The 27,845-nt window shown below is 44.5% G+C and overlaps 1 protein-coding gene and 1 long non-coding RNA gene across 3 annotated transcripts in view; one reads left to right on the plus strand and one right to left on the minus strand.

Annotated features, from left to right (window-relative positions):
- The window catches only part of LOC125337941, a 60,136-nt gene that overhangs the window by 17,330 nt on the left and 14,961 nt on the right, over positions 1–27,845 (minus strand). Inside the window, exons 2-4 of the long non-coding RNA XR_007208158.1 lie at positions 20,827–20,988; positions 20,249–20,462; positions 16,061–16,225 (exon numbers count right to left, since the gene is read on the minus strand). This is a non-coding gene — a long non-coding RNA (uncharacterized LOC125337941). The remainder of the gene's footprint in view (positions 1–16,060; positions 16,226–20,248; positions 20,463–20,826; positions 20,989–27,845) is intronic.
- Positions 954–27,834, plus strand: NGF (nerve growth factor). 2 transcript variants are annotated; one of them, XM_048328211.1, is made up of 3 exons: positions 954–1,801; positions 23,886–24,013; positions 26,972–27,834. In XM_048328211.1, the coding sequence occupies exon 3, from the start codon at positions 26,983–26,985 to the stop codon at positions 27,697–27,699; it is 717 nt and encodes a 238-aa protein (XP_048184168.1). In that variant the 5' UTR covers positions 954–1,801; positions 23,886–24,013; positions 26,972–26,982; the 3' UTR covers positions 27,700–27,834. The 2 variants fall into 2 exon arrangements, with proteins under 2 accessions (XP_048184168.1, XP_048184169.1); XM_048328212.1 differs by lacking the exon at positions 23,886–24,013.

Consider the following 27,845-nt stretch of genomic DNA (forward strand, 5'->3'; position numbering starts at 1 on the left):
AACTTTAAGTAAAGAAAAGAAAAATCCTATCATTTTATAGCTCTCATCTGATGCTGTTTGCTGCAGTCACAATGGGCTCTAAGGCTCTTTCCAATTTTCCAGCACAAAGTCCTAATCTGAAGATATCTTAATGAAGCGAGACAAATGCTCAGCACAAGCACAGCCTGGCAGTTCTGCCACGGACCCTGAGGCTCCGGCCAAATCCCGAGGTCAAGGTTTACAGGCAACATTTGAAGCAACTCTCTCTGTGTAAATGAAGACACACTTGGGCCTGTGGCTGCCATCATGTGCAGAAGAATTTTTCTTGGAGAAAAACAAAGCAATCTGCATAATCCTGGAAAATGGGGAAGGCAATTTCAGCACTCACATCCAGCATTTTGTGCTGCAATTTCCTAAAGCATATTCTGGGCAATTTTAAACACACATCACCTCCAAGAATCAATCAAGCACTGAAGCCACTTTGGCACTGTGGGGAAGGAATTCAGGGTTTTTCTACTGGTGCTAATAAAACACGAGGATATGGGTGCTCCAGGTGCAGAAAGCAGCACACCCCTGTGGCAAATAACTTGCTTATCTCAAAGCTTCTCTGCCTCCTTGCTCTTCGCCTTTACATAGTGCCTTCCACACATCTTTCCCCTTCCCAAAGGATTTAAGGACCAGTCTCTCCAGCTGGCTGCCCTCTCCTGGATGGAATCAAAAAGTGTTTGATTACTTCCACTTAGATAAAACGCAGTGATCTGCTTTTAATTTTTTTCCTTGGGTCTGTATAATCACAAAGGTTCCACTGTGCCAGAATGAGAGCTAGGAAATTCTAAGGGGCTGCTTCATAATCCTCAACAGAGCTGCCAACTTTTTTGAGAGTAGAGTTTATAGCCAAATTGCCTTTTATATATATATATATATATATATTACGATGTTTTAAATTTTTATATTCCTTTCCTATATTTATCAGTGCCTAAATCCCACTGTTGTTCCCTTGTAAACTGCTTAATCCTTCTCCTCGAACACACTGGAAAACATTTCCATATCTCTTTGTTGCTTAAGGTAAGCGTGTTAAACGCAGGATGTTTCAGTTGGAAGGATTATTATATAATCTTTTCCTCTGCCTCAAGTCAGGGTCAAATATTTCTTTGCTACTCTCAACCAGTGTTTGGCTGACCCCAGTTAAAGCCAGCTGATAATGGGGACTGCACAGTTTTTGCGGGAACCCGGTCCACTCCTTCCCCAGTTAACCATTGGTGTTCCTACAGGTTTGTTTACAGGCTCCCGAGATGAGCAAAGGGCTCTGGAGATGATTTTCTAAAGGACCCATTCATCAGGGAGCTGGGAGTTTCATTCTGGGAGCCCTCATCTTTAAATTGAGGGCAAGGATTAGGATGCAGAGTGGAAAGGCTGAGGACAAAACATCCCTTGCAGAGGGTTTCAGTCACTGCCAGCGGCACCGGGAAGCCGGAGGGTTCTCTGGGCGTTCTGCGAGCGCACTCAGACGACCAGCCACGCTTTGAAACTTTCACTGCACATCTGTGCATCCCTGCCTGGGCTCGGCAGCGAGCCAAGCGCCGAATTCCTGCGAGTCCGTGCAGCTCCCACACGTCCACAGCGCTAGGACCCAGAGGGAGCTGGATCGCTGTGAGTCAGAGCGGAGCCCTGAGCGCTGAATGAGGCTGCGGCGGCAGCGGGATGTGAATGGCTCTTCGGGCTGGGCACAGGGGCCGAGGACAGGGGTGCCACAGAGCGCATAGCAGCCCGGACACCCCTCGGGCAGCGCAGAGCCCCCGGCGAGCGGCGCTCCGGCTCTGAGGTGAGTGACCCGCACGGCCGGAGCGCGGCTGCGGCAGCGCCCGGAGCTCGGGGATCCCCGCACGGCCCAGGTGCGGGTGCTGCGCGCTGGTTCTGCTCTCCGGAGCAGGCACGCATGGGATGGCTCTGAAACGCGGAGCGCTCGCTGCCTACAAGCAGCGTTTGCAAGCACAGCGTGGTTTGGTGAAACCGAAAATCGCATCTGCTGAGGCAGGTTTGGCTGCACACACATCTGGAAGGTGTTCGCGGGGCAGCTGTGGATAAGCTTAAAGCTTGAAAAACATCTTTAGCGAGAGCAGCTTAATCTTAGGGAAATGCAAGTGTTCTTACTCTTTTTATCCAGGTATATGGGAACTTAAGTTTTATTTGCATTCTGCAGCAGTTACACCTATATGAAAATTCTTTACTGGCTTTGTTCTGAATATTGAGGCTTTCTTATTTCCTTTTCTTTCCTCCCTGTGATAATTCTACTCTAGAGAAAAACCCCTTTCTTTCTTTACTAATATAAATAAATAGGAATTCTGCTAAATCAAAGCGTGACTGACCCAAGGCAGAATCCTTTTAGCTGCAGACAGAGCAGTACTTCACTAGAGACCATGTATCCTCTGGGATGTCCACTTGGAAAAGCTCACGACCTCCCCGCTGCCTGTGTGTAGTGACAGGATGGAGCTGACAATGTTTATTGATTTATAGCTGGTGATAACACTGTTTTAGCCAAGACACTGCTCACAGATAAAAACGGGGGATTCCAGGCAAGGAGACAGAAGGAATTTGTGTGCTGAGAACAAAAAGTGTTTGTGCTTCGGTTCTTTCTTCACTTTAAATTCTCCTTATAACGCTCAAGAAGTTTTAGAAAAACACCAAAAGTGAGCGTGCTTGTCAGGCTGGTTTTCCAAGTTGTCACAACTTGGAAGTTGCATTGTAACTGTTAGACGGATAATTTATGGGTGTTTTCATGCATTAGAGTATCACAATGAAGTTTTGGGGGCACTTTTTTTGCTAAGCCGAACTAAAATGTGACAATTATCTGCAATAAGACAGAGAGGGAGCTGACTTGTCTGTACATTCCTGCTCTTGGCACTCCTGAGCTGGTTCAGATATTGTGGAAAACAGGCTTTAAAAATCCCCCTGCCAACTGCCATTTCAGGCAGTTTTGTCTGAAATTCAGAGGGTTACAATATTTTCTGCACTTGTCCAAGAGGTTACAGGGATGGAACGAAGAATCAAATATATTGGAGAGTTCTCAAGTATGATAAGAAAGACTCGGCCTTTAAATTTGTTAATAATAACAGATATGAATAATTTTTAAACAAATCTCAGCAAGGTCTGGAGAGGAGCCCCCCGACACATCTGTGCAGTGCCAGTGATTTCACAGCTTGATCAGTCCCAGCCACTCACCCCGGAGGGATCTGTCCCTCCCAACAAGGTGGTAAAGAAAGTAACCATGGCTGTATTTTCTCATCCTCGTAGCTCAGCAGTGCCCCTTTTCTCCATCAAAGCTGAAACTCTCTTTTTAGATGTCTTCATTTAAGTTCAGTGGAGAGTTACAATAAGCACAAGCATCATTTTAACCCATATGCTAAATAAACAATTATTTCATAGGATAACTGAGCAGTCTATGAAATAACCATAAGATATTCATTTTAAAAATCAGGCTAGAAGAATACCTAAAATATGTATTCAGATTAGCATTTTCAAGTGTAAAATATCTTTATTTAATGGGACATCTAGAACAAGGGTCAAATAGAACACGTTAAAAACTAGATTGTTTCAATCAATAGAATAAATCCCATAAATTCCCCTACTGCTCCATGGCTTTGGCCATATAAATGTTCCTTTAAGAACAGATTCTATTAATTGGTTTTCTGTTTCCTTACAAAATGCTTTTAGGACTAATAGAATATTGGATACGTACTAATTACTGAATTAAATTAAAGGCCCGTGGAAAATATATTGGTGATTTTAAGAAGTTAACAGAAACCTGTGATTTTTTCATCTACATTTTACGAACAAAAAAAGATAAAGGGTTACTAAAATCCATGGTTTCATTCCAAAAGATTCAATGCTCTAACAGCAACGGTCAGCGCTGGATTGGTGGGGTTAGAAATATTTGTCAATCCCAAATGGGAGGCCAATAAAAGCTGGGGAAACTCAACCCCTTCCAGCCCAGCTACAGCAACGGTGACCTCTGCCGGCAGCTGCCCGGGAGCCGCGGCTGCTTGGGCAAAGGATTTGTTAAACCGGAGTATTTATTAAAACTCGTTATACTCCCAGAGAAAGGGCGGCAACACCTCTTCCCACCAAATTTATCTCGTGGAAAGAAAGAAACTTGTCTCAGGGCAGCGGAGCTGGGAAGGGGCTGGAGCCCCAGGAGCTGCTGAGGGAGCTGGGAAAGGGGCTCAGGCTGGAGCAAAGGAGGCTCAGGGGGGACCTTGTGGCTCTGCACAAGTCCCTGACAGGAGGGGGCAGCCGGGGGGGTCGGGCTCTGCTGCCAGGGAACAGGGACAGGAGGAGAGGGAACGGCCTCAGGCTGGGCCAGGGGAGGCTCAGGGTGGATATTATGGAAAATTTCTTTCCTGAAAGGGTTGCCAGATATTGGGACAGGCTGCTGAGGGCAGTGCTGGAGTCACCATCCAAAGCGTTCAAAAATGCACAGGTGTGGTCCTTGGGGATGTGGTTCGGTGGTGAACACGGTGGTGCTGTGTTAACGTGTGGATTCAGTCATCTTAGAGGTCTTTTCCAACCTTAATGATTCCATGATTGTATGGAAGCAAAAGGCACATGTACCAACGCTCCTACAACTGCGTTCCTGCCCTGGCCAGAAGGAAATTCTCCCTGTGCTGGGTTGGACCTGAGCAGGGGCACAGAGGCCAAAGCATTTAAGAACATTTCTCCAACCAAAGCTCAGGGACAGAGGTCCTGTGGGATGTGTTGTGGCTTTTTCTCTCCCCACAATGCCCTTTGTGCAGCCCCACAGAATTCATTAAATATTTGTGTGCATGTGGATGTGAATTAATACCAAAAATTATGTGGTCAAGCAAAGCAAGATCATTTTTGCTGTTGCCAAGAGATCCCAGGATCAATCACGGTGAGTTATGTGCACTCTTGTCTGCCCAGTGCCACTAATACTAAAGCCATGGCATTTGGGGGAAGGAAAATCCCAGACCCTCAATACGGGTTTCATCCCATCCCCAAATCCTGGGTACTGCTTGTAGTTCTGGACACCGGTTACGAGGACAAAAGGATAAAGTAAAACAAGAAAAGGTGCAGGATGATGAAAGCCTGGAACATTTTCTGTATTTAGAGAAACTACAGAGATTATGATTTCTAAGTCTGGTAAAGAGATGGCTGAGCAGGGGCGTGAGGGAGATATTTATAGTCACAGTTTTCCTTAAGATGTTGAAAGGAAATGGCTGTTGTCAAAAATCAAGGAGCAGGAAATAAAACTGGCAGGTGGCAATATCGAGGCAAACAAAACAAGGTGGTTCCTCTCTCTGGGCATGATGGAGCTGTGCAATTCCTTCCCACGGGATATTGCAGGTCACAGGGTTCAGGAAGCAATCGGGCACACTGAAAGCAAAGATGCTGCCTGTGGTTCCATAAATCTGTGATTCCAGAATGACCTCGGAGTGGGAGAGCAGCCCAAGGAGATGATCCCCACGTGGCTGCTCTGTGTGTACCCCGCTCCCCAGCTGCTGCAGGAGGCAGAATTTCTGACCTGGGAGCACTTCTGCTCTAGTTCCTTCTCCTTGGTGCTTCAGCTGTCAAATACTTGACCTACCCCACCTCCAAAAAGATGACTGTAATATTTACTGTGGGTTGCCAGTTCATTGGTGAAAGAATGGCAATTCTGACAAAATCAGAAGGTAAAATAGCATCCCTCATTTTGATTTTTGCTCAAGGATTAGGTGTAGGCCAGTGTTCATGGACGTTACCACTACAGAAAGACATCAGTGATGAGATTTACAGCTCTTCAGGTGAATCAGTGTCTGAACAGATCATGAGATAGCAGAGAAAGGCCATGAATCCTGGGGCATCTTGTGAAATTCACTGAAATGGGGAAATACCATTTTCTCTCATCTCAATGTGGTCTTTATATGGAGCTGACATCTTACTTGAAATTCTTTATTGAAGTCAGGTCTTTTCTAACAGCCCCCACTAAAAATGTTATACACAAATAAATCTCAAGTAAAAAGTAGCAAGGAAATGCCTCATTAATTACACTGACAATAACCTTTCACTTTGAGAACTGCACCACCCTGAGAAATGCAGCAGAGAATGGCAATGCCAGCAGTGAAACCTGGATGCCAAGAACCTAAGTGCATTGGCAGAGAGCTGAGGAGTCACCAAGGACATCCAGAGCTGGCTACAGCAACCCAGAGTCAGAACAACTCCTGGGAGAAACATTTAGATCACACCAGGACAGGACAGCAGGAGAAGATGAGCAAAGTGCTGCTTAGCATTTTGAGCGTGCACACAGCTGAAGGTTGCCCAGTGCATGGAGAAATCAGGCCCTAAATACACACACACGCACAGAGGAACGAGGCCTCTGGCACATTATCTAAATTCAACTGCAGGATGTAGTTTGAAATGACGTTTGATGGCTTTTCTGCCACATTTCTGCCCATCCTTTGAGTTGCCCCAGGCCACTGTTCACTGAATGAAACACCTCTGACTTTTCCTTATCTTGGAGGCAGCTGTTTATCACCTTTCTTCTTTTTTCCCCTGAGGCTCCTGCATTTCCAACAATGCTTTGAGATTTTATGGCACAGTAGTTGACACCATCAGGTGACCCAAATCAAGATGTATCAGTCACACACTCTCTGTTGCTGGGATGGGTTTTATCTAAGAAAACCAAGGGATTGTTTGGGTGAGAAGGGAACTCATCCCATTTCACCCCCTGCATGGGCAGGGGACACCTTCCACTATCCCAGGCTGCTCCAAGCCCTGTCCAACTTGGCCTTGGACACTCCCAGGGCTGGGGCAGCCACAGCTGCTCTGGGGACCCTGTGCCAGGGCCTCCCCACCCTCACAGGGAGGAATTTCTCCCCAATATCCATCTAACTCTGCCCCCTCTCAGTTTAAAGCCATTCCTCCTTGTCCTATCTCATGGATGCGACTTCCACATTTCACAGTGGTATTTCCTGGAAGAAACTGAGGGACAGTGACAATGCACCAGTGCTGAGGAATTGCCTGGCCTGGACTTTCCAACCAAACCCTAACACAATCCCCCCTCAGCATGACAGAAATCAAACCTGCAGTGACCAGACCACTTGAGGTAGTTCAAGACTTCTTTTATTCAGGGTTTTTTTAAAACTGAACATCAACCCAGACCATAAATGGGTTCCAAAAAGTCTGTCCCTCGTTTATCTTCCTGGCTCCAAAATCCAATTTCCTGTCCCTATAAGGTCCATAACAATGTGCTAATAAAAGATCAGATTCTGCTCCCATTGACTTGCTAGGAATCAAAATCCCCACTGCTATTGCCCTGGGTCACAGGGGGCTGGGGGTTCATTAACTGTGACACCGCATTCAGTTGTTAATTGTGCTTGGAATTTCCAAGAGTCAAGCACAAAGACAAAAATCAACCAGAAGGTAAAACAAGATCTTTGACTTTGGTTTGGGCCTTGGTTTACATATTATTGACAAAATCATAGGATCATGGAATCACTACGGTTGGAAAAGACCTCCAGGGTCATCAAGTCCAGCCTCTGACCGAACACCACGATGCCCACTAAACCATAATGACCATTCATGTCATGCAAATATAAAGCTACTTCCAAGAATAAAATCAAAGAAATGAATGAAATGAATGACTAATGGATAAAATGAACCTGGTTCTTAACTCAGGGCTGGTCATTTATTTTGAGCTGCCGTATTTTTGAGAAATGTTGCTGCCTTAAAGAGGATGCAGCAAAAATTGTCTTTGCTCATTTACTTGTTAACTGCCCAGGAAATTTATAAAGATTACACTGATTCTGACAGTTCTGACCTACAATGAGCAAATTAGCCCAGTGTAAATACAGCTGGGCAGCAGATTATGTGTTTGATAACTTTCTATTTGCCAAGTATGGCTTTGCCAGGTGAAAAATTACTATTTTGATTTTTTTCCTGTTCTTAATCACTTTGTATTTTCCCCTGTTGTATAGGTAGAAAGGTGACACAGATTTTTTAGTGGTCTGGTTCACTGCTTTACTTTGACTGTTTTATTTTGTTCCTGACACAACCATATGTGATCCAGGCTCTTAAAAAAAAAAAAAAAAAAAAGAGTTCTTCAGGAATTTTTGTGATGGGGATTTGCCAGGCACCTCATTGCTACGTAATACTTTGATTATGATACATTTAAGAGCTCTGGCTCACAGAATAAGGGTTTTTCTATTTTGAAACATAGCTTTTATTCTTTTTCTTTGACGACTTTATGTCTGGATGAGTCAGGTATGAGAAAAGACCTGTGCCTGTTCACAAAGAGTTTTGCCCTGTGGTGGATGACACAGCCTGCATTTTCCAAGTGCATCATTTCCTGCCCATTATTCCATGATTCTTTTGGGATACTCTATGTCCCAGCACTGGACCAGCAAGGTGCTGGAGCTGGGGGCATTCCCACAGCCATACAAACTGTTTATGTGAATTATTTATACCATGATATGCTTATCTTGCTCTTAGAATCTTCTATTTGCCCCTGTCAGAGACAATGAGCCCTTCACCTGGTCGGTATTGAGAGGACATTAAAGGGGTTCTCGCTTAAGGGGAATAAGTTGATTATTCTTGTTTCTGCTCAGCGTTAGCAATTTTGTCCATTTCCCTCAGCAAAACTGATCACAGTAACTGCACTTCTTACCTGGGAGGAGAAAGCACATGAAGAGTGTCAAGAGAAATAAATAAGCACAGAATAAGCCACTGAAGTGAGGTGTGGGTTTACTTTCCAAAAATCTTTTCCATCCCTCTCCTCATCACCGAGGAGCAACCTGGTCCAGTGGAAGGTGTCCCTGCCCATGGCAGGGGTGGAAAGGGATGAGCTTTAAGGTCCCTTCCCACCCAAACCATCCTGGAATTCCGTGATTGGTATTATCAGTGCTCTGAATATTCAACATCCATGTTTCTGTTCTGCCTGGTTCCAAACACTCCCTGCCCCAGTGCCTCCTGCCAAACCTTCCTCTCATCATTTTCTCAGGCACAGGCTGTAAAGAGGAGAGTGCAAAGGGTCACTGCTCAGCCTCACATTCCAGGACACTTTATCTATGCCAAAAGTGTGAGTTTCTGGTTTTGGCAAAGCATCCAGAATCCAAAGCATCAGAGGGAGTTTGATCCACGAGCTCTCCCTGGATGCACGTTCCTGGTGCTGGGAAGGGCTGTTCTAGAGACCATTTCTTTTCTCTGTGTGTTCTGAGAAAGGCATGTGGCCCTTTCCTTCCCATTTCTTCCCTCCTCTTTGAAAGCAAAGAAATTAGAAAACTGTTTCATGACCTGCAGAATTTCTCCCCTTTGTTCAATATTTCAAATTTTTAAAAGAATTTAAGTCATTTGAATTCAGTCTTCAGCACTTGCTTGTGCCATCACTTGAAAGCAAAAGGAAATACTTTCTGTGAAAATAGCACATTTCCAATGCCACAGGAAAACGGATGCAAGGTTTAAAATTCCAATTTAAAGTTCATCTCTCTCCCTTTGAATTTGAGAAAGCTCATTTTCAAGTGACATGTATTTAAACTCTGGCTTTGTGCACAGAAATGAAGTACACACCTAATCATCAAAACTCCCCTCTGGTTTTCATTTTAAACAGGCAAAAAATGATCTTGTAAGGCTTAGACCCTGATTATTGCTTGGAACCTAATATTAATGCAAAGAAACCCCAGAGAAAAGTTGAAAGATGAAAAATTCAATCACAATAGGCCTCTTTCAAAAGATGATTCCTTTAGAAATCTGCTAGACATATGTTATTTTAACAAATAGAATAAAAAACCTTTTTTTTTGGTGTTAGACAATGTAAAATTGTCATGTATTCATCATCCGATGAAAATTGTAGCAAAAATAGGCAAATACCAAAGAAAAATCTATTCCTATTGCCACAATTATGTCAATAATCTGTGGAGTCCCACTTTTCAACAGCATTTAATATTTTCATACTACAAATCACATCTGGCTACAAATGTCATCTTCTGTCTCCTCCCACTCCATCCTCACCCATATTCTCTTCCTTCCAGTTCACAATAAAACTGCTTTTTTGTAACCACAATGATTCTTCCTGACAACTGATTCACCACACAAAAGCATTAACAAATAACACTGTAATAAATACAAGGTGCACATCAAATATCCAGACAAGGCAAATACGTGGTTACATATGGGGTTAAGTGTTATAATGACAGCTAATTTCAAATATATCACATTATTTGTACTAATTAATATTGGCACAACCCCATGGAAATTCAGATTTGGAATGGGAGTTTTCTGAATGTTTTCTGTGGAGCTACAGAAGGTGTGAAGCCCAGCCATGGCACCTGTGCTCATGTCCTGCTGCAGAAGAGTGATGGACTCTGAAGTGAAATACAAACCAGAGTCACGATTATGTGGGAAAAGGATTGTGGAATTTATTATAGAATCATTAAGGTTGGAAAAGACCTCCAAGATCATCAAGCCCAACCTTTGATCGAACACCACCACACCCATTAAATCATTTTGCACCCCCTGTTGTGACTAAAGACCAAACCCACATCTCAGAGCTGGTGGGTCCCACCAGGGGCTTCCCAGTTTAGAAGCTTTGGACTGAGTGTTCCCAGATTCCTTATGAAACCCAAACACTTCCCTTCGCAGGGTTGGACAGAAAGGTTGAAAGGTTTAGGTAGGACATTGGGAAGGAATTCTTCCCCATGAGGGTGGGGAGGGGCTGGAATGGATTTCCCAGAGCAGCTGTGGCTGCCCCATCCCTGGGAATATCCAAGGCCGGGTTGGATGGGGCTTGGAGCAACCTGGGATAGTGGAAGGTGTCAGGGTTGGAGCTGGATGAGCTTTAAGGTCCCTTCCAACCAAACCATCCCAGGATTTCATATTGATTCTTTCTAATACTGGGCCTCACCTGAGGTCCCCCCACCTGCTCTGCACATTCAGCCAGATGAGAAAATGTTCAATCCAGGTGCAGGACTTGCAGCCAGATGTTTGTGTTGTAACTCCAGTCTTGATGTCATTGGTGACTACAGAAGACTGGCTCACCCTGTGTGCTATTGCCCTGGGTCACAGGGGGCTGGGGGTTCATTAACTGTGACACCACATTCAGTTGTTAATTGTGCTCGGAATTTCCGATACTACAAACGGGATGGGATAGCTTCACACGACAAATATCAAATATTCACCAAAGCAAGCAGTCAATAAAATTGTGCAACCATGTGCGTGCAGGGAAAAAGATGATTCATTTACAGATGTGCTGCTGATAAATTTTTCATCGCTGCACACAACCTGGGGCACATCAGGAACCAGACAAATGTTTAAACACCACCGTTATTTTCCACTAGACAAAAGTCTTGCAAAAAGTCTGGCATTTCAGCTCCTCTTTGAAACAATTTCTGCTGGATGTAAGAAACAAAGCCCACAGAAATTATCCTTTTGGGATTAATTCTTTAAACATAATGACTAAAAAGCCTAGTGGTTTTACCCTTAAATACTGCAATTTTTGCTGCTTGTACTAATATCTGCAAGAGGTTGGTATTATTTATCCTTCTAAAACCTTCTAAAATGTTGTTTTAACTCCTGGAGGCTGCAAATTTTCTGTCCCAGAGACAAGGCAGCACTGCAGCATTGTTCAGAAGGAAAAATGTAAGAGAGGGCAAGTGTCTTGTTCCAGTCTGTTAATCTGTACATTACACTGTAACCTACTGTAAGCCTAGGAAATGGAAATAAAAGGGAGCACTGGTGAAAATCTTCAAATTTTTGCAAAGAACAAGTTTTCATGAAGCAATTAACTGCCTGACTGGGAATATCCCTGCTTTTTGTTTGATGTCAAACTCATGGGTGGTATTTCGAAACATTTGATTGAGCTCAGTCAATTAGCCTTGATTATGGTTTGGCTTTTCCCTTGGAATAGGCTGATCCATAAGGAATGCCACTCATACCAGCACTGAGGCAGAGCAGGATGACTCAGCTGATTAATCAGCTTTCTTTTTTCTCATTAAGAAGCAAGTCTTTGGCTTCCCCAGCTGCTGAAGTGATCACTATTGAACTCGTGTTGGAACTCACACAGCTTTGGTCACCCCTGACTCACATTCTGAGAGAAGAAAAGTCACCTGCACCCCTGATCTGTCAGAGAATCATGGAATTACAGAATCCCAGACTGGTCTGAGCTGGAAGGGACCTTAAAGCTCCTCTCATTCCACCCCCTGCCATGGGCAGGGACACTTTTCACTGGACCAGGCTGCTCCAAGCCTTCCCACAACTCTGTGACTGAGGGACACACACAGCAATGCACCCCGTGGTTTCTGTTCATCATAAAGTCCTTGGGATTTGCAGGAGAAATGTTTCCATTCCTGTTGCTTTCTGAGCAAGATTTGTCCCTAATTTGGAATCAACCATAATCCCCATGTTTATGGGTTCTGATAATTCCTTCCAGACAAGCAGGTACTGAATCCTCACCTGTGTTTTGCCAAATAGATCTAATCACTTCCTCAGAACACAGCACAGCATCTGCAGATGAGCCGTTTTTTCCAATCCAAAAATTAGATTAATTTATTAACTAAAGTAATGGAAGAAAAAAAATGGCTACTTGTAAAAATCTTAAGTAAACACAGAGCTTTTCCCCCTTTCTTTAATAGGTAAATGGCACAAAACACAACCAGGGTACAGGCACAGTGTGTAATCATGGTCACGATGCCTACAATGTAAATGGACTTAATGACAAAATTAAACAAATCTCAATTAAAGGCACAATGATTCCAGACAGGCAAAACCCATCACTCTCCCAGCTTCCCACTAAGTAGATCTCCAAGCATGGAAAGGTTGCCAGCTATGGGGAACAGTTTAGAAAGTTAATGACAGTAAAAATGGGATTCACTGGAGACTGTAATCCTGACTCTGTAAGCATTGCCAGAGGCCTGACATGAAGGAACAAGTACTATTTCAAGCAGACTGCAAAGCCAAGGCAAAGATTAACATCTGTCAGAATCAGCTACAGATGAGACTCTTATTGATCCTTGAGTGTCACAAGAATTTAGAAGGGCTAAAAAGAACTTTAAAGACAATAATCAAGCATCTGTGGATTTGGTTTGTAAATCTGAAGTACCTTTCCCACATTTCAGCTATTTTTTTTCAAAGAGCTGTGTGTGATGTAGCTCAGTGCTACAAGGCAGAAGAGCTATTTCTTCCAACTTAGTCACTGTCAAGCTTAGTGTTGCAGGAAAAGCAGTGACAGGGAGCAGTTCTGGTGCTGTTACCAACCTCCAAGACACTGCTTTTTGTGTTTGGACTATGTTGCTGTGGATTTTGTTTCTGCCTCATCCGTATCTATCCCTACTAACAAGATTAAGGCTTTGCTCACATTCTTCTAATTAAAATGCTGTAATACTGAGAAGAGATTCCACGTCTTCTTTTAGCAGGGTAATCAGTACATCTGTGAGTTCAAGTTACTATTTTTTAACATCAAAGCTTGCACAAACATAGCTCTCTTCCATGCAGGCCATGACTTTTTATCTACACTGGTTTGAGTAACGGCTCCATTTTGTAGTGGGGTCAACATCATCTCCTGCAAGGAAAGGCTGGGAGAGCTGGGAATGCTCAGCCTGGAGAAGAGGAGGCTTCAGGGAGACCTGAGAGCCTCTTCCAGTGCCTAAAGGGGCTCCAAGAGAAACTTTGGACAGCCTCGAGTGCCAGGACAAGGAGGAATGGCTTCCCACTGGCAGAGGGCAGGGATGGATGGGATATCGGGAAGGAATTGTTCCCTGTGAGGGTGGGGAGGCCCTGGCACAGGGTGCCCAGAGCAGCTGTGGCTGCTCCATCCCTGGGAGTGTCCAAGGCCAGGCTGGACAGGGCTTGGAGCAACCTGGGATAGTGGAAGGTGTCCCTGCCAACCACAGGCTCCCAACATCTTGTCCTGTCAGGAACACGTGTGCATTTTTCTGCAGCATTTTCTCCTTATTAAACTGGAAGAAGCATGATCTGACTGGAGCATGTCCAGGGAAGGGAACGGAGCTGGGAAGGGTCTGGAGCCCCAGGAGCAGCTGAGGGAGCTGGGAAAGGGGCTCAGGCTGGAGCAAAGGAGGCTCAGGGGGGACCTTGTGGCTCTGCACAAGTCCCTGACAGGAGGGGGCAGCCGGGGGGGTCGGGCTCTGCTGCCAGGGAACAGGGACAGGAGGAGAGGGAACGGCCTCAGGCTGGGCCAGGGGAAGATTGGATATTAGTGAAAATTCCTTCACTAAAGGCATTGCCACAGGCTGCCCAGGGCACTGGTGGAGTGGAACACCTGGAAATGTTCAAAAAACATGTAGATGTGGTGCTTGGGAACATGGTTTGGTGGTGGACATGACAGTGCTGTGTTAATGATCTTAAAGGTTTTTTCCAACCTTAATCATCCTGTGAACTTCCAGCTGTATTTCATTTACCAGCTGCAACCTTGAAATTTTATTTACAAGTTTTTAGTTCTGTAGCTTCTTCTTGCTATAGCAAGGTACCACTCCACAGCTTTCAGAAGTACCTCCTGCCCTCACTCCTTCCCCTTATTTTCTGTAAGCTTGTGACGCTGCACGAAGAGAAGGTTTCGTTTAATCAGCTTCTGCAAGATTGTTTTAGTAAATGTAGGCTGAGGAAACTCATTACAGCAATTTAGTTCTCCCCAGTCCAAGAGTTCCCACATTCAATCTATTGATTGTTCTCACTGTGGAAATGGAAAAAAAGGTTCATATCTAGTATAATAATAAAAAGTAGCAAGGAAAATAATATACTGGTAAACATGGGAACAGTAATCTTCTAATCCTGGCCTACTTTTATAAGAATTCCCTAATTTCCAAGTCCACATACCAGGGAAGTCAGTGAACCCCACAGAAAGCTGAAGTGTGAATAGTGCAAAGATGTCCCATGCCATCAGTGATAGCATTGTGTTTCAATGCAGGGATTCAGAGCTGTTCAGACTCAGAACAGGGCCAAAGAGAATTCTAGAAAATGTGGTAGAAACACTCAAGGGCACACTTTAAAGGAAAGAGAGGCATCTTTCCCATTATAGTTTGTACTGTAGCAAAAAATGCTTTCAGCAACAAGATGATGCCAGAAAATGTGAAGACCTTTCGAATGCTCCTCACAGAAGTGAGTTGCCAAACACAGATTTATCAGAGCTGCTGAGACTGCCAGGTCAGTCCAACTCCCTGTTTCCTGTTCTTAAGCAAAGGTTGCTGATCTTCATTTAAACTTCTTTGAGCTCTGTTCTGTGCTTGAAGGATTCCCACAGTACAAGACAGGATCCGATCTCTCCTTGACAAACTCTCTTCTGTTGAGCTGTCCTTTTGCACAGAGTAGCTGTGTGGCCAGGAGAACTGTTCAAAGACACAGGCAGTTATTCCAGAGACAGCTGCAGGCTCCCAGCAGGGGAGGACGTCCTGCACGCTGCAACATCATTCACTTCTCTGCATATTACACCGACCATCCCTCAAGCTTTGTGTGAGGTGAGGATATTCCAGAGTTGTCAGGCTCCAGAGGTTCAAGATCCAGACAAACAAACCCCTTCCCACATTGAAATGTCACCTTAAATTTCATTTCACCTTAAATGGCTGAGTGAGGAATAAGAACCTCCTATCTTAAAACATCCACAGCAGCTGCCTCCCCTCAAACTCTGACATAATACAAAGATGGAAAACTCCTACTCCCCACTGCTCGCTGGGTCCGCGCCCAGCAGCCCACAATGTACAGCTGAAATATGGCCCCAGTTCAAACTGTCTCTGCTCTTTGGGAGCATGAGCAGATTTGTTGTGCAGCAGCTGCCTGACACACTCAGGATGCTGAGAGTGCTGAAGTTTGGGCTGTGTTTCTCTGGCCTCACAGGTTTGGTGTCAGGGTCGCAGCGGAATCAGAGCTGAGATTCTCAGAGCATAGGAACGAAGTAAATCAATCTCTGTACTACCTCAGTGCAAGGCAACGCAGCTTGGATTAGTTTCTCTGAATATATATTCTGTTGCTAATGTACAGAATCCATTGCATTTTGTTACCACCCCTCTTTAGGGTTGCCAGCAGTTGTCTGGCATTGTGAGTTAATACAGTAATGAGTTAAAACAATCATACAGCAAGGAGTAAATACCTTCCACAGCAGATGAAAGCCAAGACGCTGAAGAGGTCCCACGTGTGCTGCAGAGAAGATTGTGTGGGGCAGCAGCTCTGAGGCAGCTGGACTCAATGTGTGACAGGAGAAGGCAGGAGCTTTGCAGATAAAGGAGTCAGAAAGCACGTGGAGCAGCACTTGGAGCTGGAGAGGAAACAAAACAGAGGATGTCAACACATAGGCATGAGCAGGGGCAGGAGTGAGAGCCAGAGAACAGATTTTAGAGATGGCTATCTCACTCTCCTGCTGCTTTTTAATTCGTTCACTCCATAAAGAAAGGTGCAGAAAAGGGTTTTGGTAATGAGAGAAGGAGCTGGTACTCGCATGGATTACAAACACTGGCAAAACCACTCTTGTTTTTCTACCACTTGAGGCATGCACACACTAAAATACAATGAACAAATAAGGACAATAAGGCAAATAAAAGCATGTGAAGAAATAGGATCGGTTTCCCAAACATCCTGAACACTTGTGCTTTGCAGTAGTTCACTCTGCTGCCAAGTAATCAAGATGATCTCCCAGGCTGAACTCAGAAAAACATACGGGGGAAAAATGTAGGTATGGAGCATTTTGCATAGTGTCAACACACTTCCACAGAAACCAGGCTTTAATCCTCAGTAAGTGCTGAGTACAAGCATACAAAGTATGAAAGCCCAGGGGTAAAAATTCCTGCAGCACCACAGTTTACAAACCAGCTCTGTCTCTTCATGGAAAGCACCGTTGCTTCTGGAGTGCTGGAACTCCAAGGCGAAACCCCATTTGCTTGTTTCCTTTCTCTGATCGCGTTCAGATGAACCACAGCATTAGAAGGAATATTGTAAAGGTCTAAGCAATAGTAAGAACCTTGTGTTTTTCTTGGTAAACTACCCTAGATGTCAGGAGACTCCTATTTCTCCTGCAAGAACTACTTGTGCTTGCAGAGAACATTACAAGATGACACTGCAATCTGATAACTCAGTGTTTCTGTGGTTTATTTTGTTTTATTTGGTGGTGTTTCCAGATGTTCTGTGGACATCTCTACCCTGTTTCTTAGGAGGTTTTACCCTCTCATTACAAAACTACACCACATCTAAAAGGTTCCTGCTGTGCAGGGAAACAAAACCCTTTTTTCCACCTCTTTGGTAACTAAATTTTTAAACCACCAGCAAGTAGCAAAAAAACTTCAAAGCTGAAAGTTTTTCTTGCACCGAACTAAAGAATTTACTTAGTTTAGATTTAACACATGAATATTATTACTTAATATATATTTTTATTATTATAATATATTACTCTATTACTATTTATTTAGACCTGCTTAGTTTAAAACCCACCATATTTCACATCTCTGTAGTGGAGTGCTTAGGAATTCTAAAGAAATTGTTTTGAACTCAATTTAAATGGGAAAGGCAGGTGGAGTACAAGGGTTTGAGCATTACCACATCTTCACAATCTGCAGAAAAAACTCAGGCTTTGCAAGGAGCAGATAGACAAATATCTGCCCAAATCCAGTTGTCCAGAAATTATGAAAATATATTTCTCAAATGTCCAGGATATTCAAAGAATACAGAAGTCAAACAGCTTATGAGAAACAGCCCAACGACTTCGTTCGTTCGTACATATAATTCACCTTGGGGTATGCTGGTTTAAGGGAAAATATTAACATTTTTCTGTAGTTCAGAGTATTATGCCCATGCCTTGTGAGTTACAATGAGGAGGGCACAGAATGACTGTGACTGCTGTGGGGTCAATACCCATTTCCTACTGCAATAAAAATATGGAATTCAATTTCTAAAGGTGTCATTTGAGGGGTTTTTGTCATGATTTTCCTATTGTAATGTAAAGTAAATCATAAGAGAGGGAATTCAATCCCTAAGAAGGCAACTGAATTCTGTAGGCCTCATGAAGGTAAAATAGATTTAGAAGTAGTAAAGAATATCCTAGAAATTAAAAAAATAATAAAAGGAGGTGGGCAATGGAGAAGAGGAACATTGCTACTGCTTGGCAAGAATCCTGTGTTATTCTTTGGGTTCTTCACATGCTACAGAAGTAAATTCTACTGACCATGAGTGAGAGGGGAGGATCATTTTATTAAGTGTTTGTAAAAGCACTCGACAATTCTGGATGGAAAAATCCTACACAGGCAAAGCAATATTCCATTCCAATATTGACTGCTTCTTCCCTATCTCAGCACTGTCTGAGTGAACACAAGAGCAACTCCACGTCATAAGATTTTATTTTATAGATTTTTGTCTATATCCTTAAGGGTTTTTTTAATAGAAAAAAAATCCAACACATCGGTTTGAACTGCTCCAGCTACAGAATTTATCAGGTGCAGCCAGAGCCTCAGTTCAGTAGAACAGAGGTTTTAAAGTTCTCAGCTCTCTCCTTTGCTGCATCCTTCTGTACTCTGACTTGCCAAGCACAGACACCCTTCAGCTTCCCTTTGGAATTTCTCAGAATTCCTGCCCCATTAAAATATCATTGAGTCATTTAAAATAGTTATAAACACACTGGAAGATTTGTAGAAGATAAAATTCCTTTTGGATGTAAATAATTAATAGAACGGGAAAGTCTGAAAAGTCATGGCCATAATTTATGGCTGCTCCTTGTCCTTACATAATGTTCTTTTCCAAATTCATGATCCAGAGAAACACTGAAGATGATGGAGTCTACCTTTGGGAATCTGATCATGACATCCCAGCTCATTTTTGTTTTCTACCTCATTTCTGGAGTCACTACATTGATGCCTTACACTACAACTCGTGCAATTGCTAAAAATTACCTTTGTTCAAATTTATTTGTGCAGTTGTAGAAAAGTGAAAAAGGAGAATATAAATGAAAATTATGAGCCTGAATAAAAACTAAATGCTAGCATTGCTGCTGGGATTCAGCTGGTTCTTATTAATCAGGGCTTGGAAAAGAATCAGGATTTATATTCCCTTCTGAATAGCTGGAATAAGATCACTAGTTGGAAAGGTTTACTGGCCCTAAAGATATTGTATTTTTCTGCCTTAACTACTCTTGGCTGTAAGAGGGGATGTAACATCACAGTCTGACTGCCCTCATACTTTCTGTTCCCAGCTGAATTCCAGTTCTTTTTGGTAGTGTCGTGAAGTCTGAAATTCCAGTTCTTTCATTACTGGTAATTTTGTATTGGAAACCTCAGAGCCAAATATAGCAAGCCAAGTATTCCCAAATTTAAATCCATTTGGGAAAGGTGTAGAGGGGAGAAGGGCAGGCCATGCTCCAGCCTCAGGAAGGCCTTTGGACTCACTGTTTTAAGCAGCAATAGGGAATGAGTCCTGCTGTGTTTGGATAGGAATTGTAGGGAGCAGCAATCTCATGCTGGCTGCCAGCTGGGCAGGATGGAGGCATCCAACTTTATATGGATGGATTTATCCCATTTATCCTGCAGTAGTTTTCCTGTCAGTTAGTGCCTGAGATCTTTAGTCACTCCTTGGTGCCTATGAATTAGGATATATGAAACCCTGGGGTCCTATAAAATATATATCCAGCTCCAAGGCTATATGGAAAGTTCCAAAGTAATCATCACCTGTCAATCATTGATTTTAGGATTTGCTTTCTGGATGATAATATAGGGATGATATACAACCCTGGTATGCTCAGATAACTTGCTCCTAGCCAGGATTTTTATTTCTAGCTTATTTAATTTACCAGCTTTATGCCATTGCGGTCGTTGACTTCAGGAGAATCAGATTCACACGCTCCTCCAAAGGCTGTTTTCTGTCATTTGTTTTCAGAGATTTGTCACTAGTTTTGTAAGTGATGTGCTTTCCTTCACTTTATTTCAAGAGATTTTTATCTTGACAGAGACAATTTTTTTATCTTTTATTTAATAACTGTCAGTTTGGTTTTGTTATCTGAAGCAGGATGAAGCTTTGTGCTCTGTCAGGGCGGCTCTGTGCATGTTCGACACTCACTAACAGCCCATCTGTCACAGCAAGAGCTGCATCCTGTCACAAGCCTTTACTGGCATGGCCATCTTGACCTAAGATCATGTTTTTTTCCCAAAGGAATCACATTTTAGATGGCTGTTGATGCCTCTGAATTCCCATGAGCACGTTCTACAAGTGAGAGTCAGTATCATGGTGCCAAACGTTGTAAAGCGAATTTGAGATGCAGAACAAATGATTATATTCATAGAAATCTTGATTTTGTTTTACTCACTCAGGAGTTTTAAACTGAGCCTTCTGAAGGTGAGCTCTGCCTGTCCCATGCCATGAAACCCCCGGCTGTGGCTCCAGGCTGGATCTCTCCCAGCAGGTGGCCTCACTCAGCACCAAATGCTCTGAGGGGTGTCAGTGAAGGTGATGGGAAATGCACTCCTTTCCCTGTCTTTGGACTTCTCTACAGAGACACCAGCAAGTAAAATCTTGATGTACTGGTTCAGGATGAAAGAAAGGATAAAATTAGGCCCTTACAAATAAGCCATTTCCATTGCTTATACCCTAGTAAACATAAAATAAACCTTAAGAAGTGTTTTCCAAAGCCTCACTGGCTTTGGATTTGGTGAATCCCCACCCTGCAGAATCATAGAATGGTTTGGGTTGGAAGGGACCTCAAGGATCATCTGACTGCACCCCCTGCCATGGTCAGGGAATATTCCTCTCTCCCAGGTTACTCCAAGCCCATCCAACCTGGCCTTGAACACTTCCAGGGGTGGGTCCAGACTCATGGTGCTATTCCCCCTTAAGTACCCCAAATTACCAGAGGCTTAATGGGCTATGAGGCATCCCTATTATTACCTTTACCCGGGCTAAGGATGAGTCAGAGCTCTGGAGGCAGATCCCGGGTGCACATCCTGTGATGATGAGGAGGATCACGGTGACAAGATGCTCTGTGCTGCAGGGCAGCATTTTTCTCAGTCTATTGCTCTCCCTAGAAATCCTCAAAGGAACATTTCAGTGCTAGAGGCATTTGGGGAAAAAAAAAAAAAGGAAGTGAATGAGACACAGGTAGCTTCCAGCTGGCTCTCCAGCACCCATAAACCTCTTATTTAAGGGCTGAGTCACTGCAGATATAATGGAGGAATGAAATGTTGAGTCCATTAGAAATTCCCATTTTCTTGCTCATCAGCTAAGATCAAGGGAAAGCTGTGCCTCTGACACTGCTCTTAGTCATAATGGCTTCAGGATTCCCTTCAAGGCCTCCCTCCCAGGGCCTCCCTTCTCCCTGAATTGCTACTGCTAAATTTTAATTCATGTAACTCGTATACCTGTGAAAATGTTTCCGTGAGAGATGTGCCAGAGGCACCTTCTCTTTACCAGCAACTTCAGCAGCAACTGCCTCCCTCATTTCTCTCTCACTACCAGAAGCAATGAGACAAAACTAATTCACTACTTGTTGCTTATTTTGGTGACCTCCATGATCCCATTTGCTGCACTGACAGCCAAGCAGTTCTGTTTATTTTTTGCACATCCCTAAAATACGCCAACAACTTCAAGAATGACAGAAAACAACATTCCAAATTGTATCATGCCTTAGATTACAACATTCTATGCTTATGTTTATTGACTATGTTTATTTTTATTTAGAAAATAATTCACTTGCTGTGTTTGACTGAGCCAAATGAGCATTAATTTATCTTTTCTCTGTGTAGGAGCTACTTTAGTGGCATCTGGTCAACGTGCAGTGAGAAGGCTGCACTGACTGCTGTTCGTATTTGGAAGCAATTAATTTAGTAAATTTATTAAATTTTCATTCCTCATAAATTTCCAGACAACATTCCCTGTTTGTCCATTTTTCCTCAGATTCTGTGGGTAACTTTAACAAAAAGAGAATTCCCTAAACTTGTTTTGTTTGGCACTTGCTGCACTTACAGGTCCTGCAAGCAAAGAGCTTTTCAAGACACAGAACCATTTTCTTTTTGATGTGATCCATTTCCCCACTCTCCAGAATCATGGAATCATGGAATCCCAGACTGGTTTGGGTTGGAAGGGACCTTAAAGGTCATCTCATCCCACCCCCTGCCATGGGCAGGGACACCTTTCACTATCCCAGGTTGCTCCAAGCCCCATCCAACCTGGCCTCCGACACTGCCAGGGATGGGGCAGTCACAGCTTCTCTGGGCACCGTGTGCCCAAACCAGTCTGGGATTCTTTAATTCTACTCTACATGTGCTGAGACTAAGAAATAAGATTGAAGTGAGATTTTTTCACCCCTCGTGTCTGTCATCCTGGGTGCATGTAAATCCTGAAGAAACACTCACTTCAGCAGGATATTTTATGAATGTCTGGGAGTGGTAGAACAGAGGAATAGTCTATGGATGCTGAATAACACCGCATCATTTACTGGATTCCACCACAGCCAGGAATCCGGGAAAAAGACAGTAAAAGAACTTTAAAAAAAAAGTCCTGCTGAAAATAAATGCTTTTGTGGTTAAAAACCAGCCAGTTGGAACTGAAACAGTGTTTTCTTAGGGTGGCAGAACAGTTGGAAAAGTTGTTGGATTATTTTTGGCAGTGGCCAGCACATTATAGCTCTATCATTACTGGTACTCAACTCTCCAGAGTTCACTGAAAGGGTTATTACTTCACTAGCACATTCCTGCAAAAATACAGCATACTCCATCTGTAGCATGAATCTTTGGATTCTGGAACTCTGTGTGACCTTTCTGACACACTGATACGAGTGTAACCAGCTCAGCTCCTAAATACTGCAACACCCAGGGGGAACCTGAGCCACAGCCCCAGACAAAGCCAGGGTGGCCAAACCACTGCACAAGTGTTGCACAATGAGCACGTAACAGGGTGACTCCTGTGCCCTACACTGATGAAAACAGGCTGGGAAGGTTTCAGCTGGGGGTTTAAACATCAATTAACTTGTATTTGTGTGTTGGTAAGAGCCAAACCCAGTGGCTGCCTTTGCTGGCAGCCGGCGCTCCCGAGGACAGACGCTGTGCAGGTGGAAAGTGAGTCCAGTTCATGCTTTGGCATTAGCAGCTTGTTCTCCTTAGCAAATGCACTTCAGCCTGAATGCAGCAGGGTTTTTGCAGCACAGGAGTACCTTATACAACCCCTATTTACCTTATGAAATGGAACAGATAAGCTATTGAATAATAAGATTAATAAAATATTATTGCTATTCCTTTCAGTGCCATGAATTTACAATCAGAAAATGTGTTTTGATGAGAAAGTGTCAGTGTGCTGGATTTAATTGGTGAGGAAAATAATGGTTTTCCCTTAACTGAGGTCTATACAACCATTCACAATGTAGTGATTAAGACTGGAGTCATTGCTGCCCTTACAGTAGCAACACAACAAACATTTAAGTATGTGCTTTTATGTGCCTGCAAGTTTTGTATCTTCAATTCTTCTCAAATATCAGCCACAGTCAGATAATTGTCTGCCAATATGCGGCAATATGTGATTTTCCTCCTGAATTTAATTGTAACCAGATTTGCTTCCCAGAACAGATGTTGGGGCTGTGAGCCCTGGTTTGTCCCTGGCTGCTGTGCAGTGCCAGGTATTGCTGCCCCACAGGGAAAAACTCCTGGGTTTGCTTGTCGGACCGATTAAAAGTTTTAACTTCGGTTAACCAAAGTTAAAACTTTTAATCGGTCTGACATTTGCTGAGCCTGGAAGGTGTCTGAGAGGGGTGGGAAGCAGTGTATTGATAACCACAGTTACAAATGTGCTGCTCTGCAAAGTTTGGAACTGCTTTAGACAAGCTTGATGCTGTGACAGGGAAAAGGCACAGCTCAGAAAGCCAAGGGGGTTCGTCCCTGTGCTGCTGCCAAGAGGGGAATGGTACTGAAAACACTGATTTGCTGGCTAATTATTGAAACAAACCCTTCTGCCCCTAGTGACCCACGGCACACACAGCTGGCAGGTGCAGCAGGGCCCCATGGCAAGGTGCAGCCCAGCCCGGCTCAGCTCTGGATGAAATAAGGACCTTGCTGGGGGAGCAGTTCTTTGTGCAGTCCACTCAGAGGTAAGCCAGCACTCACTGCCCACAGCAGCCTGAAGCCACCCATGGCCAGGCTCACACAGCGGCCACACCAGAGGAAGGGCTTAAATGACACTTGACCAACATAGAAGTGGGATTAGTACAGGTGTTGTAATTTTGGCATTAAAACGCCTGTGATAACCTTTGTGGCCAGGGTTCCCATCAGACATCCACAGACCACCAGCACTGGAACTGGCAGCTGCACATCCCCTGCAAATTCAGGTGGCTGCACGAGGCATCCACTGTGAACATCTCCAGAAAGCACCATGAGAGGATCTAATAACTGTGTGACAAAGTTTAGACAGAGAATCATAGAATCCCAACCTGGTTTGGGTTGGAAGGGACCTCAAAGCTCCCCATGGGCAGGGACACCTCAGACTCCCCAAAATAGCCTGTAAAATACCTCTGTGTGCCAGCAAAAGAATTCACAACCCTCACAGCCCAAGGCACACCTATTCTTTAATATTAACTTCTCCTGCCTGTGTTGTCATCAAGTCTCATTCATTTTTTTAATGTGTCACTTTCTATTCTCCACTAACTCAATAATGGATAAAAAGATTCCATTTTGAATCTTTACAAAAGTTACCACGTATCCCAAATATGTTCTGTCTGTGTTTGGGCCACACTCCACAGAATGATTTGCCTCAAGGAGAGGAAATACAAGGCAATTCAAGAAAAAAGGCAAGCAGGCAAGGTCTTTCTGCTTTTGTGTTAATGGCCTTAAAGCAAAAATCTCAGCACGTGCAACACAAGAAACGCGGAGAAGGGAGGTAAATGTAGCTGCATTTTAGAACAGCAAATTTTGTATAGCACAAAACCAGAACCAGCTCTTTGCTGACATTGCAGCACCTCTTTCCTATAGAAGGAAATAATAATAAAAAAGGGGTTTATGCATAAACACAATGCATTGAGGCTGCTATTGGCATGGCTAAATTGTGCCTGGATTTTGTTCTGCAAACCTTTTCCATTAACATTTCTGTTGGGAAAGCTAACTCTTGAGAGATGTAATGAAGCATCTGACTTTAATTTGGTTGTAGAACAAGGGGTTACTCTCTGGAGGGTGCACAGCCAAGCTCTGAGCTACACCCAGCTCTGTTTCCTTATACAGAGGATGACGAGTGCTCCAGCACGAGCAGCACGTGGGAAAGCAGCAACCCTCAGCCTTGCTTTAAGCAAATTAAAGTGGCTTTGGAACAGTAAGGATTTGCTCCGTGACAAACATTTGACTCTCGTCGTCGTCATTTTGTCCCCAATGCCTCCAGCCCAACAGTTGCACAGACAAGTGCTCACATGGCTTTTGGCCTTTCTCTTCCTTCCTCCCCTCCACGCAGGCTCTGCTTCTCCGCCCTCCTCAGTCACTACCTTCACTTGGCATCTCCCGCTGGTTTCCTAAATGTTTGCTCAGCCCTGCACAAACCCTGCTGTTTATGTAATTTCAGCTCCTGTCCGAGATAAGACACACAAGATCCTATGGGACATCTTAGGGTTGTTCTGCATTTTCCACAGGATTATGCTCTGGCAGAGCACCCTGGTTGAGTCCTTTAGAGCTGCTTGGGATTCTAATCTGAAAAATCTCCACAGAGAGGGGGAACTGCAACCATAATTGACCCACACCCAGAAAAAACATTAAGACATGCTGGGAAATCACAGTGGAACTGCAGAGCCCAATTCCTCTGGTACAAAACCCTGTTTGTCCAGTGGCTTCGGGGCTCCCTGCCTGCTGGCCGACCACGGCAGAGCTCGGGGCCAGCTGAGACATGTCAGGAAAACAAGGCAAAGAGACGGGGAGGAGCCTCACCCGGGCTTTTCTGTTTATACCCTGTCTCTGCTTATTAAGTCTTTACAGAGGAAACACAATGTCTGCCCTTCACTGCAATTCCAGAGTGTTTCTGAATGTCTCTCGTTCCGAACATGTGGCTGAATTAGTCAGCACATGGTAGTTGCCCAACGAGGTATTACTGCTGCTGCTCTGCCAGCATGAAATGGGTCTTAGCAAGGGTTTAGACAGTTGGCTTGCACTTTTCCACGCCCAAACAGATGTGCATATCCTCTGGATCGAAGGAGGACCAGCACTGGCACTGCATCTGCTCTGCAGGGACTTTTGGGGCGTTCTTGCTTGTGGCATTCTGAAAAAAACAGGTGTTTCCCTGTCCAGAATTCCCAGTACTTTGGCCACAACGGCTTTAGCTTTGCTGTATCTAAGATGCCAATGCAGAGGTAGCTTGGCACCCACAGTGCTCCCGTATCTGCCCTTGAATCTGGAAAAATCCCATCTGCCCTTGTGACACAGATACCTGAGCTCTTTGAGGAGGGAGCCTGGGCTTTATCTGCCCTAAATCAGTGATGTGGTGTGTCCTGAAAGGGCAGGTGGGAGAGCTGGCAGCTGCTGGAGGCTGCTGAGCCAGCCAGCAGTGAGGCCTGGCCACATGGCAGGTGAGTGGCTGCTGAGGGTGTGACAATGGCACGAAGTACTGGCTTGGTGGCCCCCACCATAGCCCCAAGGACACCTCTGCACACAAGTTTAGGGAATGGACAGCTGTTTTAGCCAAGGGGCTGCTTCTACTTTCACTCCTCTGCAGCCAAGAGACCAGCCCTGGCCAAAAAGGTTGCTGCAAAACTCACTAGAGATCTGACTCCTGGGAGCATGCTGTCGCCATATGGTCTCCACATTAATAACACCAAACAAGTGCTTCATAAACAGTGCTCTAACAACAAATACCAGAGGAATTAATAATAATCTAGCTATTATTTTCTAATGTTCTCGCTTTATTAAGAACATTGATGCTGTCTGAATGAGCTCTTCCGGAAGAACAACATCTGGCACCCACATGAATACCTGATGAAATCCGTATGATTCCGAGTATCTGATAAATTTATGGCCAGAACGGCAGCGGTTTGTGCCCGCCCAGCTCGCAGTAACAGTGCCTTTCTCTCTCGTTCTAGGTCATAACGTAATGCCCATGCTGTTCTACACTCTGATTGTAGCTTTTTTGATCGGCACACAGGCAGCTCCCAAGTCAGAGGACAATGCTCCACTGGAGTATCCTGCAGAACACTCCCTGCTCAATACCCAGAGCGACCGACACCACATTGCCCAGGCAGCTCCGCAGACATCCCACGGCCACACCACGTGGAGCCTCGGTAGGAGAGAAGCTGTAAACATCACCGTGGACCCCAAAATTTTTAGGAAGCGGCGTTTCCGGTCTCCCCGCGTGCTGTTCAGCACGCAGCCCCCGCCGGTGGCCGGGCAGGGGCAGAATTTGGGATTTCTCAGTGGCACGGGGGCTCTCAACAGGACTGCCAGGAGCAGGAGGAGCACGCACCCCGTGCTGCACCGCGGGGAGTTCTCGGTGTGCGACAGCGTCAGCATGTGGGTCGGGGACAAAACCACGGCCACCGACATCAAGGGCAAGGAGGTGACAGTGCTGGACGAGGTCAACATCAACAACAACGTCTTTAAGCAGTACTTTTTCGAGACCAAGTGCAGGGACCCCAAGCCGGTGTCGGGCGGGTGCCGCGGCATCGATGCCAAGCACTGGAACTCGTACTGCACCACCACCCACACCTTCGTCAAGGCCCTGACCATGGAGGGCAAGCAGGCGGCCTGGAGGTTCATCCGCATCGACACCGCCTGCGTCTGCGTGCTCAGCAGGAAGGCAGCGAGGCCCTGAGCCCGCGCCCGCACCCTCCGACCCCCCTACCTCAGTCTGTAAATTATTTTAAGTTATAAAGGACTGCATGGTATATTTATAGTTTATACAGTACAGAAAGAACCTCATTATTTATTAAACTCTTTTGGAAACCTTTGGTGTTTTTT

This window comes from Corvus hawaiiensis, chromosome 24 (genome assembly GCF_020740725.1).
Source record: "Corvus hawaiiensis isolate bCorHaw1 chromosome 24, bCorHaw1.pri.cur, whole genome shotgun sequence".
NCBI classification, from domain to species: Eukaryota; Metazoa; Chordata; class Aves; order Passeriformes; family Corvidae; genus Corvus; species Corvus hawaiiensis.

Bases quoted from the DNA above. Each gene is read 5' to 3' on its own strand.
- NGF (XM_048328211.1), top strand. From the start codon at position 26,983: ATGCCCATGCTGTTCTACACTCTGATTGTAGCTTTTTTGATCGGCACA.